The 16,698-nt window shown below is 45.8% G+C and overlaps 1 protein-coding gene across 1 annotated transcript in view; it reads right to left on the reverse strand.

Annotated features, from left to right (window-relative positions):
- Positions 1-16,698, reverse strand: part of LOC135054605 (zinc finger protein 271-like) — a 93,925-nt gene that overhangs the window by 61,349 nt on the left and 15,878 nt on the right. The window contains exon 7 of the mRNA XM_063957792.1: positions 14,295-15,571. Within this exon, the coding sequence (XP_063813862.1) occupies positions 14,295-15,571 (1,277 nt within the window). The remainder of the gene's footprint in view (positions 1-14,294; positions 15,572-16,698) is intronic.

Raw genomic sequence — 16,698 nt, forward strand, 5'->3', positions numbered from 1 at the left:
CACAGGGGAGTCACAGAGACAGCTAAAAGGTGTCTGATGCCAGCCCCTATTCCCCGCTTAAAGGAGGCTATACTCAGTAGGATTGGGGTGACAGGCTCCAGCAAAGTCCAAGAATTTCATGAGTGGCGGCTAAACCTCCAGGGGTACAATTGGTGAAATTGGCAACACTGAGCAAAGCCTAGCTACAGCCAAATAAAACCTCTGCTCAGCGGGTAGTGGATGTGGTGGCTCTAGACCAGGCTATACGAGTATTAGACCGTGGTGTACAACACTGGTCACTGCAGACTGACCCCCAGACATTAGAGTAGTTAGCAGTGGTGATTGAGAGGTACCTAACCCTGGGAAGATTAAATGAAGTAAAAAAATCAAAATAAGAAATGTCCGATCTGCAAGAATCTACATTTCTGAGGGAAAATAACTGTAGGAAGAACTCATCTCCAACACTCTGCAATGTTGAGTAGACATGATTAGAGTATCCACCTGACTTCAACCTCCATCGGTGCTTGAGAATCAAGTCCAAGGACTGATAGACCAGACAGCAAAGCAAAAATAGTAGTTGTGGGCTCGGGAGTGTTGGAATAACCTTTCTGAGTAAAAAGGTTGGCAGAATAGTCTGCATGAGCTTTCAAAATGTCCACAGGTTTTCGTCATTTTCACCGTGAGAGCTAAAAAGAACCATGGTAGCATTTCTGACCAACCTACTCCATACCTTCCTGGCCAGGAGTGATGCAATATTCCGGATGCTTATGTTGATCTTCTAGACACAGGAGTTGGAATTCTAAGTCCTTCTGCGTTTAGGCCTCCTTTCTCTTAATTCTAGACGCTATATGAATTGCTGAAGCCCTAACTATAGATTGGTATGGTTTTTATTTATTATGTCCCATAAATGTGTCTCTATTAAGACCTACTTGGGGGGTGAGGTATGTAAGGTCGATGGTAAGTAGGTTGACAATGTTTAGGTCAACCACTATTGGTGGACAGTAAGTAGGTCGACAGGGTGTTTAGGTCGATATGGTCTTGGTCAACAGGTCAAAAGGTCGACATTCATTTTTTATGTTTTTTGGTGTTGTTTTCTCCGTACAGTGATCGGGAACCCCAATTAATGCACCGTGTCCCCTCTGCTGCCGCTTCGCTCGGCACAGGTTACTATTCCCAATCGTAGTCCGTGTGGATCGTTAAGTATGAAAAAGTTCAAAAAAATCTATTTTTTTTTAAACTCATGACGACCATTTGACCTGTCAACCTAGAACATGCCAACCTAAAGACCCTGTCCACCTAATTACTGTTGACCAATAGTAGTCGACCTAAACATTGCAATCCTACCTACTGTCGACCTAGAGACCGGATCCTACCTGAAGGTTTTCTAAGGTTATTTAACCTCAATACCAAAAGTCACTGTTGACGATGTAACTAGCATTTCCTCTTGCCCCTATGATAGGGTATATATCAATTTCATAATATGAGAAGTTTATTGTGGAACAGTATGTGGTAATTCAAGATCAACTATCTCAATACAAATGACAGCGAGTGCAATCTCAAAGTTCTTCTGCTTTAACTCGTACAAAAAGTATTTACACAATCCAGCTACCATTGGCTCCTATCAACTTAATGCTTATTGTTACAGGTGACTTTCCAACACCTTCAAGAACAGCACATCTCATGATAAAGGGGGTCATTCCGAGTTGATCGCACGCTGCAACTTTTTGCAGCCCATGCGATCAACTAGACGCCGCTTATGGGGGAGTGTATTTTTGCATAGCAGGGCTGCGATCGCTTGTGCAGCCCGACTTTGCAAAAAAAGTTTTGTGTAGAACAAGACCAGGGTAAGAGTTACTTACACAGTGCGATCAATCCAGCGTTGCAGGTCCCGGAATTACGTCAGACATCCGCCCTCCAAACGCCTGGACACGCCTGCGTTCGCCGCACCACTCCCAGAAAACGGTCAGTTGACACCCACAAACGCCTTCTTCCTGTTAATCTTCTTGCGATCGGCTGTGCGAATGGATTCTTCGTTACATCCATCACCACAGCAACTATCCGCTTTGTACTCGTATGACGCGCCTGCGCATTGCGGTGCATACACATGCGCAGTAGTAACCTGTTCAATGCGCTGCGAAAAACGTCAGCGAGCGATCAACTCGGAATGACTCCTAAGTTTCCTTCTGACACCTTGTTATTGAAGCCGGTTCCAGTTGAAAAACGTTTAAAAGAAATAATACTGTGGTTTGATGTTTTACCACATAAAATACGCAAAAAGAGGACACTACTGAAGCAACTCCTGTACAGTTATCTGTTCCTGGGTGTATCACAGGAACACACTGGAAACTGTGGAGAGCATGCAATAATACTGACTCACGCTGGTTGTATCACAGGAACACACTGGAAACTGTGGAGAACATGCAGTAGTACTGACTTGCGCTGGGTATATCACAGGAACACACTTGAAACTGTGGAGAGCATGCAATAATACTGACTCACGCTGGGTGTATCACAGGAACACAGTGGAAACTGTGGAGAACATGCAGTAGGAGTGACTGGCACTGGGTGTATCACAGGAACACACTGAAAACTGGAGAACATGCAGTAGTACTGACTCGCGCTGGGTATATCACAGGAACACACTGGAAACTGTGGAGAACATGTAGTAGTAGTGACTGGCACTGGTTGGATCACAGGAACACACTGGAAACTGGAGAGTATGCCGTAGACTGGCACTGGGACTATCTCAGGACACACTGGAAACAGGAGAGCATGCAATAATACTGACTCACACTGGGTGTATCACAGGAACACAGTGGAAACTGGAGAGCATGCAGTAGTAGTGACTGGCACTGGGTGTATCACAGGAACACACTGGAAACTGTGGAGAGCATGCAATAATACTGACTCACGCTGGGTGTATCACAGGAACACACTGGAAACTGTGGAGAGCATGCAATAATACTGACTCACGCTGGGTGTATCACAGGAACACACTGGAAACTGGAGAACATGCAGTAGTACTGACTCGCGCTGGGTATATCACAGGAACACACTGGAAACTGTGGAGAGCATGCAATAATAATGACTCACGCTGGGTGTAGCACAGGAACACACTGGAAACTGGAGAACATGCAGTAGTACTGACTCGCGCTGGGTATATCACAGGAGCACACTGGAAACTGTGGAGAGCATGCAATAATACTGACTCACGCTGGGTGTATCACAGGAACACACTGGAAACTGTGGAGAGTATGCAGTAGTAGTGACTGGCGCTGGGTGTATCACAGGAACACACTGGAAACTGGAGAGCATGCAGTAGTAGTGACTGGCACTGGGTGTATCACAGAAACACACTGGAAACTGGAGAACATGCAGTAGTACTTACTTGCACTGGTTATATCACAGGAACACACTGGAAACTGGAGAGTATGCAGTAGTAGTGACTGGCACTGGGTGGATCACAGGAACACACTGGAATTTGGAGAGTATGCAGTAGTAGTGACTGGCGCTGGGTGTATCACAGGAACACACTGGAAACTGGAGAACATGCAGTAGTAGTGACGGGCACTGGGTGGATCACAGGAACACACTGGAAACTGGAGAGTATGCAGTAGACTGGCACTGGGACTATCTCAGGATACACTGGAAACTGTGGAGAGCATGCAATAGTACTGACTCGCGCTGGGTATATCACAGGAACACACTGGAAACTGGGGAGTATGCAGAAGACTGGCACTGGGACTATCTCAGGAACACACTGGAAACTGGAGAGTATGCAGTAGTACTGACTCGCGCTGGGTATATCACAGGAACACACTGGAAACTGGAGAGTATGCAGTAGACTGGCACTGGGACTATCTCAGGACACACTGGAAACTGTGGAGAGCATGCAATAGTAGTGACTGGCACTGGGTGGATCACAGGAACACACTGGAAACTGGAGAGTATGCAGAAGACTGGCACTGGGACTATCTCAGGAACACACTGGAAACTGTGGAGAGTATGCAGTAGTACTGACTGGCACTGGGTGGATCACAGGAACACACTGGAAACTGGAGAGTATGCAGTAGTAGTGACTGGCGCTGGGTGTATCACAGGAACACACTGGAAACTGGAGAGCATGCAATAATACTGACTCACGCTGGTTGTATCACAGGAACACACTGGAAACTGTGGTGAACATGCAGTAGTACTGACTTGCGCTGGGTATATCACAGGAACACACTTGAAACTGTGGAGAGCATGCAATAATACTGACTCACGCTGGGTGTATCACAGGAACACAGTGGAAACTGTGGAGAACATGCAGTAGGAGTGACTGGCACTGGGTGTATCACAGGAACACACTGAAAACTGGAGAACATGCAGTAGTACTGACTCGCGCTGGGTATATCACAGGAACACACTGGAAACTGTGGAGAACATGTAGTAGTAGTGACTGGCACTGGTTGGATCACAGGAACACACTGGAAACTGGAGAGTATGCAGTAGACTGGCACTGGGACTATCTCAGGACACACTGGAAACAGGAGAGCATGCAATAATACTGACTCACACTGGGTGTATCACAGGAACACAGTGGAAACTGGAGAGCATGCAGTAGTAGTGACTGGCACTGGGTGTATCACAGGAACACACTGGAAACTGTGGAGAGCATGCAATAATACTGACTCACGCTGGGTGTATCACAGGAACACACTGGAAACTGTGGAGAGCATGCAATAATACTGACTCACGCTGGGTGTATCACAGGAACACACTGGAAACTGGAGAACATGCAGTAGTACTGACTCGCGCTGGGTATATCACAGGAACACACTGGAAACTGGAGAGCATGCAATAATAATGACTCATGCTGGGTGTAGCACAGGAACACACTGGAAACTGGAGAACATGCAGTAGTACTGACTCGCGCTGGGTATATCACAGGAACACACTGGAAACTGTGGAGAGCATGCAATAATACTGACTCACGCTGGGTGTATCACAGGAACACACTGGAAACTGGAGAGTATGCAGTAGTAGTGACTGGCGCTGGGTGTATCACAGGAACACACTGGAAACTGGAGAGCATGCAGTAGTAGTGACTGGCACTGGGTGTATCACAGAAACACACTGGAAACTGGAGAACATGCAGTAGTACTGACTTGCACTGGTTATATCACAGGAACACACTGGAAACTGGAGAGTATGCAGTAGTAGTGACTGGCACTGGGTGGATCACAGGAACACACTGGAATTTGGAGAGTATGCAGTAGTAGTGACTGGCGCTGGGTGTATCACAGGAACACACTGGAAACTGGAGAGTATGCAGTAGACTGGCACTGGGACTATCTCAGGATACACTGGAAACTGTGGAGAGCATGCAATAGTACTGACTCGCGCTGGGTATATCACAGGAACACACTGGAAACTGGGGAGTATGCAGAAGACTGGCACTGGGACTATCTCAGGAACACACTGGAAACTGGAGAGTATGCAGTAGTACTGACTCGCGCTGGGTATATCACAGGAACACACTGGAAACTGGAGAGTATGCAGTAGACTGGCACTGGGACTATCTCAGGACACACTGGAAACTGTGGAGAGCATGCAATAGTAGTGACTGGCACTGGGTGGATCACAGGAACACACTGGAAACTGGAGAGTATGCAGAAGACTGGCACTGGGACTATCTCAGGAACACACTAGAAACTGTGGAGAGCATGCAGTAGTACTGACTGGCACTGGGTGGATCACAGGAACACACTAGAAACTGGAGAGTATGCAGTAGACTGGCACTGGGACTATCTCAGGACACAATGGAAACTGTGAAGAGCATGCAATAATACTGACTCACGCTGGGTGTATCACAGGAACACAGTGGAAACTGTGGAGAACATGCAGTAGGAGTGACTGGCACTGGGTGTATCACAGGAACACACTGAAAACTGGAGAACATGCAGTAGTACTGACTCGCGCTGGGTATATCACAGGAACACACTGGAAACTGTGGAGAGCATGCAGTAGTAGTGACTGGCGCTGGGTGTATCACAGGAACACACTGGAAACTGGAGAGTATGCAGTAGTAGTGACTGGCACTGGGTGGATCACAGGAACACACTGGAACTGGAGAGCATGCAGTAGTAGTGACTGGCACTGGGTGGATCACAGGAACACACTGGAAACTGGAGAGTATGCAGTAGACTGGCACTGGGACTATCTCAGGAACACATTTGAAACTGTGTAGAGCACCCAGTGGTAATGACTGGCGCTGAGACTACCACAGGAGAACAATGGAAACTGTGGAGAGTGTTGAGCAGTAATGATTGGTGCTGGGAGCACACTGGAACCTGTGCAGAGCAGCAAACAGTAGTGACTAGTGCTGGGAGCAACACGGCAGCAGATGGACCACACTGGACTGTGGAGCCACACTCAGGAACTATAAGCAGGAACTGTAGTAAGCATGCTACAGGAGTTGTTCTGTTGAAAGACCATGGCCAGGGAAAGACTTAGAAGGGCACCCTGGCTGCTGATAGGTCACACGAGTCATGTGCAGGGGACCAGGTCAGAGATTGTTTGGGAAGCAGTCAGCTGATTGCAGGCAAGATGGCGGCACCCATGTCCTAAAGGCTCCAGGAGGGAAAAACAAATCTTTGGAAGCAATACCACATGGAACACTTCCTGAAAGCCTAGGAGAGATGTTACACCATATAGTGACAGCACAGGGTACAGTAATGGGTACTGCCAGTCAGGCAAGCGACAGTTGATAGCACGCCAGGTACAGTAACAGGGAATTCCAGTCAGGCATGTGACAGCCAATATCAACAGCACCTGGTACAGTAATGGAGACTGCCAGTCAGGCATGTGACAGCTGATAGTAACATCACCAATTACAGTAACGGGGCCCAGCAGCCAGGCATGTGACAGCCAATAGTGTATGCCACATACCCTTGTTTGATATAGATTCATTGGCTTGGACTACATGGTCCTGATGTCACACTGTCTTTAGCATTGTTTAAATTAAACTAAATTTGGTACTAGCATTATTATAGTGGAGAGAAACCAGATCTATTAGACCCCTACTGTGTGATAAGAATACAAGGACATTATAAAAATACATAAGAAACCCAGCATTAAAATATCATTATGAGAGTGTGTCCTTCATACCGTGATTTTGTATCTCACCTTCAGTTGTCCAAGGTGCAACACAGAGTCTACTGACTAGGCCAAAATGTACTCAATATGAGGCACTTGAGGATAATGATATGGAAACCAAACACATGGTTGCAATGGTCCAGACCCCTGTTGTAATAACACCGCTGTCGACTTGAAAAAATAAGAATTTACTTACCGATAATTCTATTTCTCATAGTCCGTAGTGGATGCTGGGGACTCCGTCAGGACCATGGGGAATAGCGGCTCCGCAGGAGACAGGGCACAAAAAAGTAAGCTTTTAGGATCACATGGTGTGTACTGGCTCCTCCCCCTATGACCCTCCTCCAAGCCTCAGTTAGGTACTGTGCCCGGACGAGCGTACACAATAAGGAAGGATCTTGAATCCCGGGTAAGACTCATACCAGCCACACCAATCACACCGTACAACTTGTGATTTGAACCCAGTTAACAGTATGATAATAACGAAGTAGCCTCTGAAAAGATGGCTCACAACAATAATAACCCGATTTTTGTAACAATAACTATGTACAAGTATTGCAGACAATCCGCACTTGGGATGGGCGCCCAGCATCCACTACGGACTATGAGAAATAGAATTATCGGTAAGTAAATTCTTATTTTCTCTAACGTCCTAGTGGATGCTGGGGACTCCGTCAGGACCATGGGGATTATACCAAAGCTCCCAAACGGGCGGGAGAGTGCGGATGACTCTGCAGCACCGAATGAGAGAACTCCAGGTCCTCTTTAGCCAGAGTATCAAATTTGTAGAATTTTACAAACGTGTTCTCCCCTGACCACGTAGCTGCTCGGCAAAGTTGTAATGCCGAGACCCCTCGGGCAGCCGCCCAAGATGAACCCACCTTCCTTGTGGAGTGGGCATTTACAGATTTAGGCTGTGGCAGGCCTGCCACAGAATGTGCAAGTTGGATTGTGCTACAGATCCAACGAGCAATCGTCTGCTTAGACGCAGGAGCACCCATCTTGTTGGGTGCATACAGGATAAACAGCGAGTCAGATTTTCTGACTCCAGCCGTCCTTGAAATATATATTTTCAATGCTCTGACAACGTCCAGCAACTTGGAGTCCTCCAAGTCGCTAGTAGCCGCAGGCACCACAATAGGCTGGTTCAAGTGAAAAGCCGAAACCACCTTAGGGAGAAAATGAGGACGTGTCCGCAGTTCTGCCCTGTCCGAATGGAAAATCAGATATGGGCTTTTGTACGATAAAGCCGCCAACTCTGATACTCTCCTGGCTGAAGCCAGGGCCAGTAGCATGGTTACTTTCCATGTAAGATACTTCAAATCTACCGATTTGAGTGGCTCAAACCAATGGGATTTGAGAAAATCCAAAACTACGTTTAGATCCCACGGTGCCACTGGAGGCACAATCGGGGGCTGTATATGTAGTACACCTTTGACAAAAGTTTGTACTTCAGGCACTGAAGCCAATTCTTTCTGGAAGAAAATCGATAAGGCCGAAATTTGAACCTTAATAGACCCCAATTTGAGGCCCATAGACAATCCTGCCTGCAGGAAATGTAGGAATCGACCCAATTGAAATTCTTCCGTTGGGGCCTTCTTGGCCTCACACCACGCAACATATTTTCTCCAAATGCGGTGATAATGTTGTGCGGTCACTTCCTTCCTGGCTTTAATCAAGGTAGGAATAACTTCCTCTGGAATGCCCTTTTCTTTTAGAATCCGGCGTTCAACCGCCATGCCGTCAAACGCAGTCGCGGTAAGTCTTGGAACATACAAGGTCCCTGCTGAAGCAGATCCCTTCTTAAAGGTAGAGGCCACGGCTCTTCCGTGAGCATCTCTTGAAGTTCCGGGTACCAAGTTCTCCTTGGCCAATCCGGAGCCACGAGTATTGTTCTTACTCCCTTTTGCCGTATAATTCTCAGTACCTTTGGTATGAGAGGCAGAGGAGGAAACACATACAGGGACTGGTACACCCACGGTGTTACCAGAGCGTCCACAGCTATTGCCTGAGGGTCTCTTGACCTGGCGCAATATCTGTCCAGTTTCTTGTTGAGGCGAGACGCCATCATGTCCACCTTTGGTTTTTCCCAACGGTTCACAATCATGTGGAAGACTTCTGGATGAAGTCCCCACTCTCCCGGGTGGAGGTCGTGTCTGCTGAGGAAGTCTGCTTCCCAGTTGTCCACTCCCGGAATGAACACTGCTGACAGTGCTATCACATGATTTTCCGCCCAGCGAAGAATCCTTGCAGCCTCTGTCATTGCTCTCCTGCTTCTTGTGCCGCCCTGTCTGTTTTCGTGGGCGACTGCCGTGATGTTGTCCGACTGGATCAACACCGGCTGACCCTGAAGCAGTGGTTTTGCCAAGCTTAGCGCATTGTAGATCGCTCTTAGCTCCAGTATATTTATGTGAAGAGACGTCTCCAGGTTTGACCACACGCCCTGGAAGTTTCTTCCCTGTGTGACTGCTCCCCAGCCTCGTAGGCTGGCATCCGTAGTCACCAGGACCCAGTCCTGTATGCCGAATCTGCGGCCCTCTAACAGATGGGCACTCTGCAACCACCACAGAAGAGACACCCTTGTTCTTGGTGACAGTGTTATCCGCTGATGCATGTGCAGATGCGATCCGGACCATTTGTCCAGCAGATCCCACTGAAATATTCGTGCGTGGAATCTGCCGAATGGAATTGCTTCGTAAGAAGCCACCATCTTTCCCAGGACTCTTGTGCATTGATGTACTGACACATTTCCTGGTTTTAGGAGGTTCCTGACAAGTTCGGATAACTCCCTTGCTTTCTCCTCCGGGAGAAACACCTTTTTCTGAACAGTGTCCAGAATCATTCCCAGGAACAACAGACGTGTCGTCGGGGTCAATTGAGATTTTGGAAGATTCAGAATCCACCCGTGTTGTTGAAGCACTACTTGGGTTAGTGCTACTCCGACTTCCAGCTGTTCTCTGGACCTTGCCCTTATCAGGAGATCGTCCAAGTAAGGGATAATTAATACGCCTTTTCTTCGTAGAAGAACCATCATTTCGGCCATTACCTTGGTAAAGACCCGAGGTGCCGTGGACAAACCAAACGGCAGCGTTTGAAACTGATAATGACAGTTTTGTATCACGAACCTGAGATACCCTTGGTGTGAAGGGTAAATTGGGACATGCAGATAAGCATCTTTTATGTCCAGGGACACCATGAAGTCCCCTTCTTCCAGATTCGCTATCACTGCTCTGAGTGACTCCATCTTGAACTTGAATTTCTGTATGTACAGGTTCAAGGATTTCAGATTTAGAATAGGTCTTACCGAACCATCCGGCTTCGGTACCACAAATAGTGTGGAATAATACCCCTTTTCCTGTTGTAGGAGGGGTACCTTGACTATCACCTGCTGAGAATACAGCTTGTGAATGGCTTCCAATACCGTCGCCCTTTCTGAGGGAGACGTTGGTAAAGCAGACTTTAGGAACCGGCGAGGGGGAGACTTTTCGAATTCCAACTTGTAACCCTGAGATACTACCTGCAGGATCCAAGGGTCCACCTGTGAGCGAGCCCACTGTGTGCTGAAAATCTTTAGTCGACCCCCCACCGCCCCCGAGTCCGCTTGCACAGCCCCAGCGTCATGATGAGGGCTTTGTAGAAGCCGGGGAGGGCTTCTGTTCTTGGGAAGTAGTTGCTTGCTGCAACCTCTTACCCTTTCCTTTGCCTCTGGGCAAATATGACTGTCCTTTTGCCCGCTTGTTCTTATAGGAACGAAAGGACTGCGGCTGAAAAGACGGTGTCTTTTTTTGTTGGGAGGTGACCTGAGGTAAAAAAGTGGATTTTCCGGCTGTTGCCGTGGCCACCAGATCTGATAGACCGACCCCAAATAATTCCTCTCCTTTATACGGCAATACTTCCATATGCCGTTTGGAATCCGCATCACCTGACCACTGTCGCGTCCATAAACTTCTTCTGGCAGATATGGACATCGCACTTACTCTCGATGCCAGAGTGCAAATATCCCTCTGAGCATCTCGCATATAAAGAAACGCGTCCTTTAATTGCTCTATAGTCAATAAAATACTGTCCCTATCCAGGGTATCAATATTTTCAGTCAGGGAATCCGACCACACCACCCAAGCACTGCACATCCAGGCTGAGGCTATTGCTGGTCGCAGTATAACACCAGTATGAGTGTATATACTCTTCAGGGTAGTTTCCAGCCTCCTATCAGCTGGATCCTTGAGGGCGGCCGTATCAGGAGACAGCAACGCCACTTGTTCTGATAAACGTGTGAGCGCCTTATCCACCCTAGGGGGTGTTTCCCAGCGCGCCCTAACCTCTGGTGGGAAAGGGTATAATGCCAATAACTTCTTAGAAATTAGCAGTTTTCTATCTGGGTTAACCCACGCTTCATCACACACGTCATTCAATTCCTCTGATTCTGGAAAAGCTACAGGTAGTTTTTTCACACCCCACATAATACCCCCCTTTGAGGTACCTGCAGTATCAGAGATATGCAAAGCCTCCTTCATTGCCGTGATCATATAACGTGTGGCCCTATTGGAAAATACGTTTATTTCTTCACCATCGACACTAGATTCATCTGTGTCGGTACCTGTGTCGACTGACTGAGGTAAGGGACGTTTTACAGCCCCTGACGGTGCCTGAGACGCCTGAGCAGGTACTAACTGGTTTTCCGGCCGTCTCATGTCGTCAACTGACTTTTGCAGCGTGCTAACATTATCACGTAATTCCATAATTAAAGCCATCCATTCCGGTGTCGACTCCCTAGGGGGTGACATCACCATTACCGGCAATTGCTCCGCCTCCACACCAACATCGTCCTCATACATGTCGACACACACGTACCGACACACAGCAGACACACAGGGAATGCTCTTATCGAAGACAGGACCCCACTAGCCCTTTGGGGAGACAGAGGGAGAGTTTGCCAGCACACACCAAAGCGCTATAAAATGTATATAAACAACCCTAAAAGGTGTTGTTTCTGTTATATGCGCTTTATATATAAAAATATCGCCAAAATATGCCCCCCTTCTCTGTTTTACCCTGTTTCTGTAGTGCAGTGCAGGGGAGAGTCCTGGGAGCCTTCCTCTCAGCGGAGCTGAGCAGAAAAATGGCGCTGTGTGCTGAGGAGAATAGGCCCCGCCCCCTAAAACGGCGGGCTCTTCTCCCGGAGTTTGCGATATCTGGCAGGGGTTAAATACATCCATATAGCCCCAAGGGCTATATGTGATGTATTTTAGCCATAGAAAAAGGTATTATACATTGCTGCCCAGGGCGCCCCCCTCAGCGCCCTGCACCCTCAGTGACCGCTGGTGTGAAGTGTGCCGACAACAATGGCGCACAGCTGCAGTGCTGTGCGCTACCTTATGAAGACTGAAAGTCTTCTGCCGCCTGTTTCCGGACCTCTGGACCTCTTCAACTTCGGCATCTGCAAGGGGGGTCGGCGGCACGGCTCCGGGACCGGACTCCATGGCTGGGCCTGTGTTCGATCCCTCTGGAGCTAATGGTGCCCAGTAGCCTAAGAAGCAAATCCATCCTGCACGCAGGTGAGTTCACTTCTCTCCCCTAAGTCCCTCGTAGCAGTGAGCCTGTTGCCAGCAGGACTCACTGAAAATAAGAAACCTAAAAACTTTTTCTAAGCAGCTCTTTATGAGAGCCACCTAGATTGCACCCTGCTCGGACGGGCACAAAAACCTAACTGAGGCTTGAAGGAGGGTCATAGGGGGAGGAGCCAGTACACACCATGTGATCCTAAAAGCTTACTTTTTTGTGCCCTGTCTCCTGCGGAGCCGCTATTCCCCATGGTCCTGACGGAGTCCCCAGCATCCACTAGGACGTTAGAGAAAGTCTCAATTGCAAGTTTAGGCGAATGTCGGAACTTCAAAAAGGTCCACTAGTATCAGTTATAGATAGCTTAACGTTCTTCAATGCCTGGTGACACCTTCACTGGGAGCAGATGTCAGAGTAGCTGGGTGTACATTTTTTAGACACAAGCTTCAACTTTCCATATCATTATCATTGCCAAGTGCGCAGCTTGATAAAGGATCCTAAGTACATCTGAAATGTTGCTGCTGTTGCTAAATAGTTTATTCATACTATCCTATCTGAAGCGCTGTTCCTACTGATCTATCTATAGGTTTTACTAAGGTAAATGCAATGTTTAAAAATAAGAAAAGACATTCTTCGCTTCACTTATAAGACCACTCTACCACTCATATTGTAAGGTCCTGGACGCTGACAAAGAAGCAACTTTGGGCTGTCTCGAGCTGAGGATAAATTTGGAGCAATGATTCCACATCTTCATTGACTAGTTTGGCCTGTCCATTGGATTGGAGCCAGTATGCGAAAGACAAATTGAGCCAGATTTGAAGAGCTATATATCCAGAATTTTGCCACAAACTTATTTCTTCTGGGTAACTATGGAGACAGAAGATCTCCTTGATGAAGTTTTGCTAGATAGCTGTGGATGGAAGGCCCTTGAGGAAGTGGCACATGCCTTATCGATACACAGGTATTAATCCCAGATCAATCCAGGCCCATTTAGCCATGAATCTCTAGTACATATTGGGATATGCTACTTCTTCATTGAGTACAAACACATGCCTAACACATAAGTAAAGCAAACTTCCAGCAGGTGTACATATACATATTTATATGCCTTGCTTAATTACTAGTCTGTATAAGTTGATCACAAAAGAGACCCTTCGTGTATATTTTATATATATATATATATATATATATATATATATATATATATATACACATATATATATATATATACACACACACACACACACACATACATACATACATACATACATACACACACAGGAAAGAATCTGCAAGAATAAAGCCTAATTTATAGAAAAGATTACCAATTCTGGAAGTACCTCAGTGAATATTTTTATTATAGCGGCAAATTTCTTATTTTTTCATCTATATGAGCACACAGAAATATTGTTTCACCTATTTGAAGTCTCCGACGTAAAGCAAGATTTCATTTTGTGTACAGAACATTTTCAACTTTCAGAATATTTACATTACCAAAACTCAACAATTCACACAAATTGCTATTCTACTGCATGATGTCTCTGATGTGTAACAAGATGTGATTTATCTGTAAAACATTTCCAATACTCAGAGCTTTGAAATTACCTTTGATCTGTGTGAATTCGCTCATGTCTAACAAGAGCTGATCTGTCTGAAAAACAGTTTCCACACTTAAAGCATGAAAACGGCTTCTCACCTGTGTGAGTTCTCTGATGTTTAACCAGATCTGATTTCTGTGTAAAACACTTCCCGCACTCAGAGCATGGAAATGGCTTCTCACCTGTGTGAAATCGCTCATGTCTACTAAGAGCTGATCTATCTAAAAAACATTTTCCGCACTCAGAGCAGTAAAATGGCTTCTCCCCTGTGTGACTTCTTTGATGTATAACAAGATGTGATCTCTGTGTAAAACATTTCTCACACTCAGAGCATGGAAATGGCCTCTCACCTGTGTGAATTTTCTGATGTGTTATAAAAACTGATTTGTGTGTAAAACATCTTCCACAATGAAAACATGTAAATGGCTTCTCACCTGTATGATGTCTCTGATGTGTAACAAGAGATAATTTATGTGTAAAACATTTCCCACACTCAAAACATATAAACGGTTTCTCTCCTGTGTGTATTCTTTCATGTGTAACAAGAGCTGATTTATCTGAAAAACATTTCCCACACTCAGAACATGTAAATGGCTTCTCCCCTGTGTGAATTCTTTCATGTGTAACAAGAGCTGATTTTTCTGCAAAACGTTTTCCACACTCTGAACATGGAAAACGTTTCTCACCTGTGTGAAGTCTCTCATGTTTAACAAGATATGATTTCTGTGTAAAACATTTCCCACATTTAGGGCACAGAAATGGCTTCTCACCTGTGTGAAGTCTCTTATGTTTAACAAGATTTGATTTCTGTGTAAAACATTTCCCACATTCAGAACACTGAAATGGCCTCTCACCAGTGTGACATCTCTCATGTCTAACAAGAAGTGACTTGTGTGTATAACATTTCACACATTTAGAACATGGAAATGGTTTCTCACCTGAGTGACTTCTCTGATGTTTAACAAGATGTGATTGATCAGTACAAGGAAACTGTTTCTCACCTGTCTTAGCTGGCTGATGGGTTATACACTTTATGTTCTGTGTAAAACATTCTAAAGAAGTACATATTTTGTCTGCTCTTAGAGCTGTAATATGTGTAATATCTGAATTATTAGGAAAACATTTATGATAAGCGGGATCAGATGACATTTCTGCAGGGTGACACATTGGATATATATTTGGGGTAATAGAGTTCCCTTCCAGAGAGTCCCATGTGATGCTGTTGTCTTCTATGTCACAATATGCAGATAAAACAAGGTGTTCCTCCAAGATATTCCTGCCATTACCTCCTTTTGCTGGGAATAAAACAGAAATTCCGTCAAATGAGTAAAAGTCAAGATGTCTCAAGGTAGAAGATACAAATCATTAACGTTTTAAACAGTCCTATATTTACAGCTGATTATAAATTGTGAAGTGTGCGGTGACGCTAACTTTTCTACACCACAAAAATATGTGGCTAAGAGAGAGCATATATGTGCTCTAAAGTACTAAACCATTGTCTAGGCATAAAATTAAAGCTGAAACGCGTAAGTAAAATACTGCTGCCTTCAGGCTTCCAGAAAGGATGTGCAATAGCGATTACATATGATGAAAGAAACCCCATACATTTAAAATTTGCAGAATTATTACAGTTCTGAGTAATCTAGAGCAGTGGTTCTCAAACTCGGTCCTCAGGACCCCACACGGTGCATGTTCTGCAGGTAACCCAGCAAGTGCACAGGTGTATTAATTACTCACTGACACATTTTAAAAGGTCCACAGGTGGAGCTATTTATTTCACTTGTGATTCTGTGAGGAGACCTGCAAAACATGCACTGTGTGGGGTCCTGAGGACCGAGTTTGAGAACCTGTGATCTAGAGTGTTATAACCAAGTTCTGTATTTGCCAAGAACTGCCAGCAACTTGCAAGTCAGAGCACCAATGACATTTACCCAACCTCCTGAAAAGTCAAAGTGGAGATGTTACCCAAAGAAACCAATCAGATCAAAACCGTCATTTTTTGGAATGTACAATATAAATAATAGCTACAAACAGATTGGATGCCATGTGAATTAGCTCCACGTTTCCTTTTGAGGTGGTTTGCTATATCTCTCCCCAAGTGCTATATTTACAACAGCATAAGTGACTCATCCGGATATATGACTTTTTAGGTTACTGGGTGCTGATCTCATTCAGCAACATCCGCACCACAATTAGCCAAAACATCATGAGTTACGCCAGACGCACAACCCAAGCTACAGGAATAAGAAGACACATGAAGGCACTGAAAATGATGGTCAATAGCAGTTCGGACTGCAAATAATTTGTACTGACAGAGGAGAGTGTATGAAAAGAGACTGCGGTAGAGACTTAGAAAATAAGAATTTACTTACCGATAATTCTATTTCTCGTAGTCCGTAGTGGATGCTGGGGACTCCGTAAG

This window comes from Pseudophryne corroboree, chromosome 3 (assembly GCF_028390025.1).
Source record: "Pseudophryne corroboree isolate aPseCor3 chromosome 3, aPseCor3.hap2, whole genome shotgun sequence".
Lineage (NCBI taxonomy): Eukaryota > Metazoa > Chordata > Amphibia > Anura > Myobatrachidae > Pseudophryne > Pseudophryne corroboree.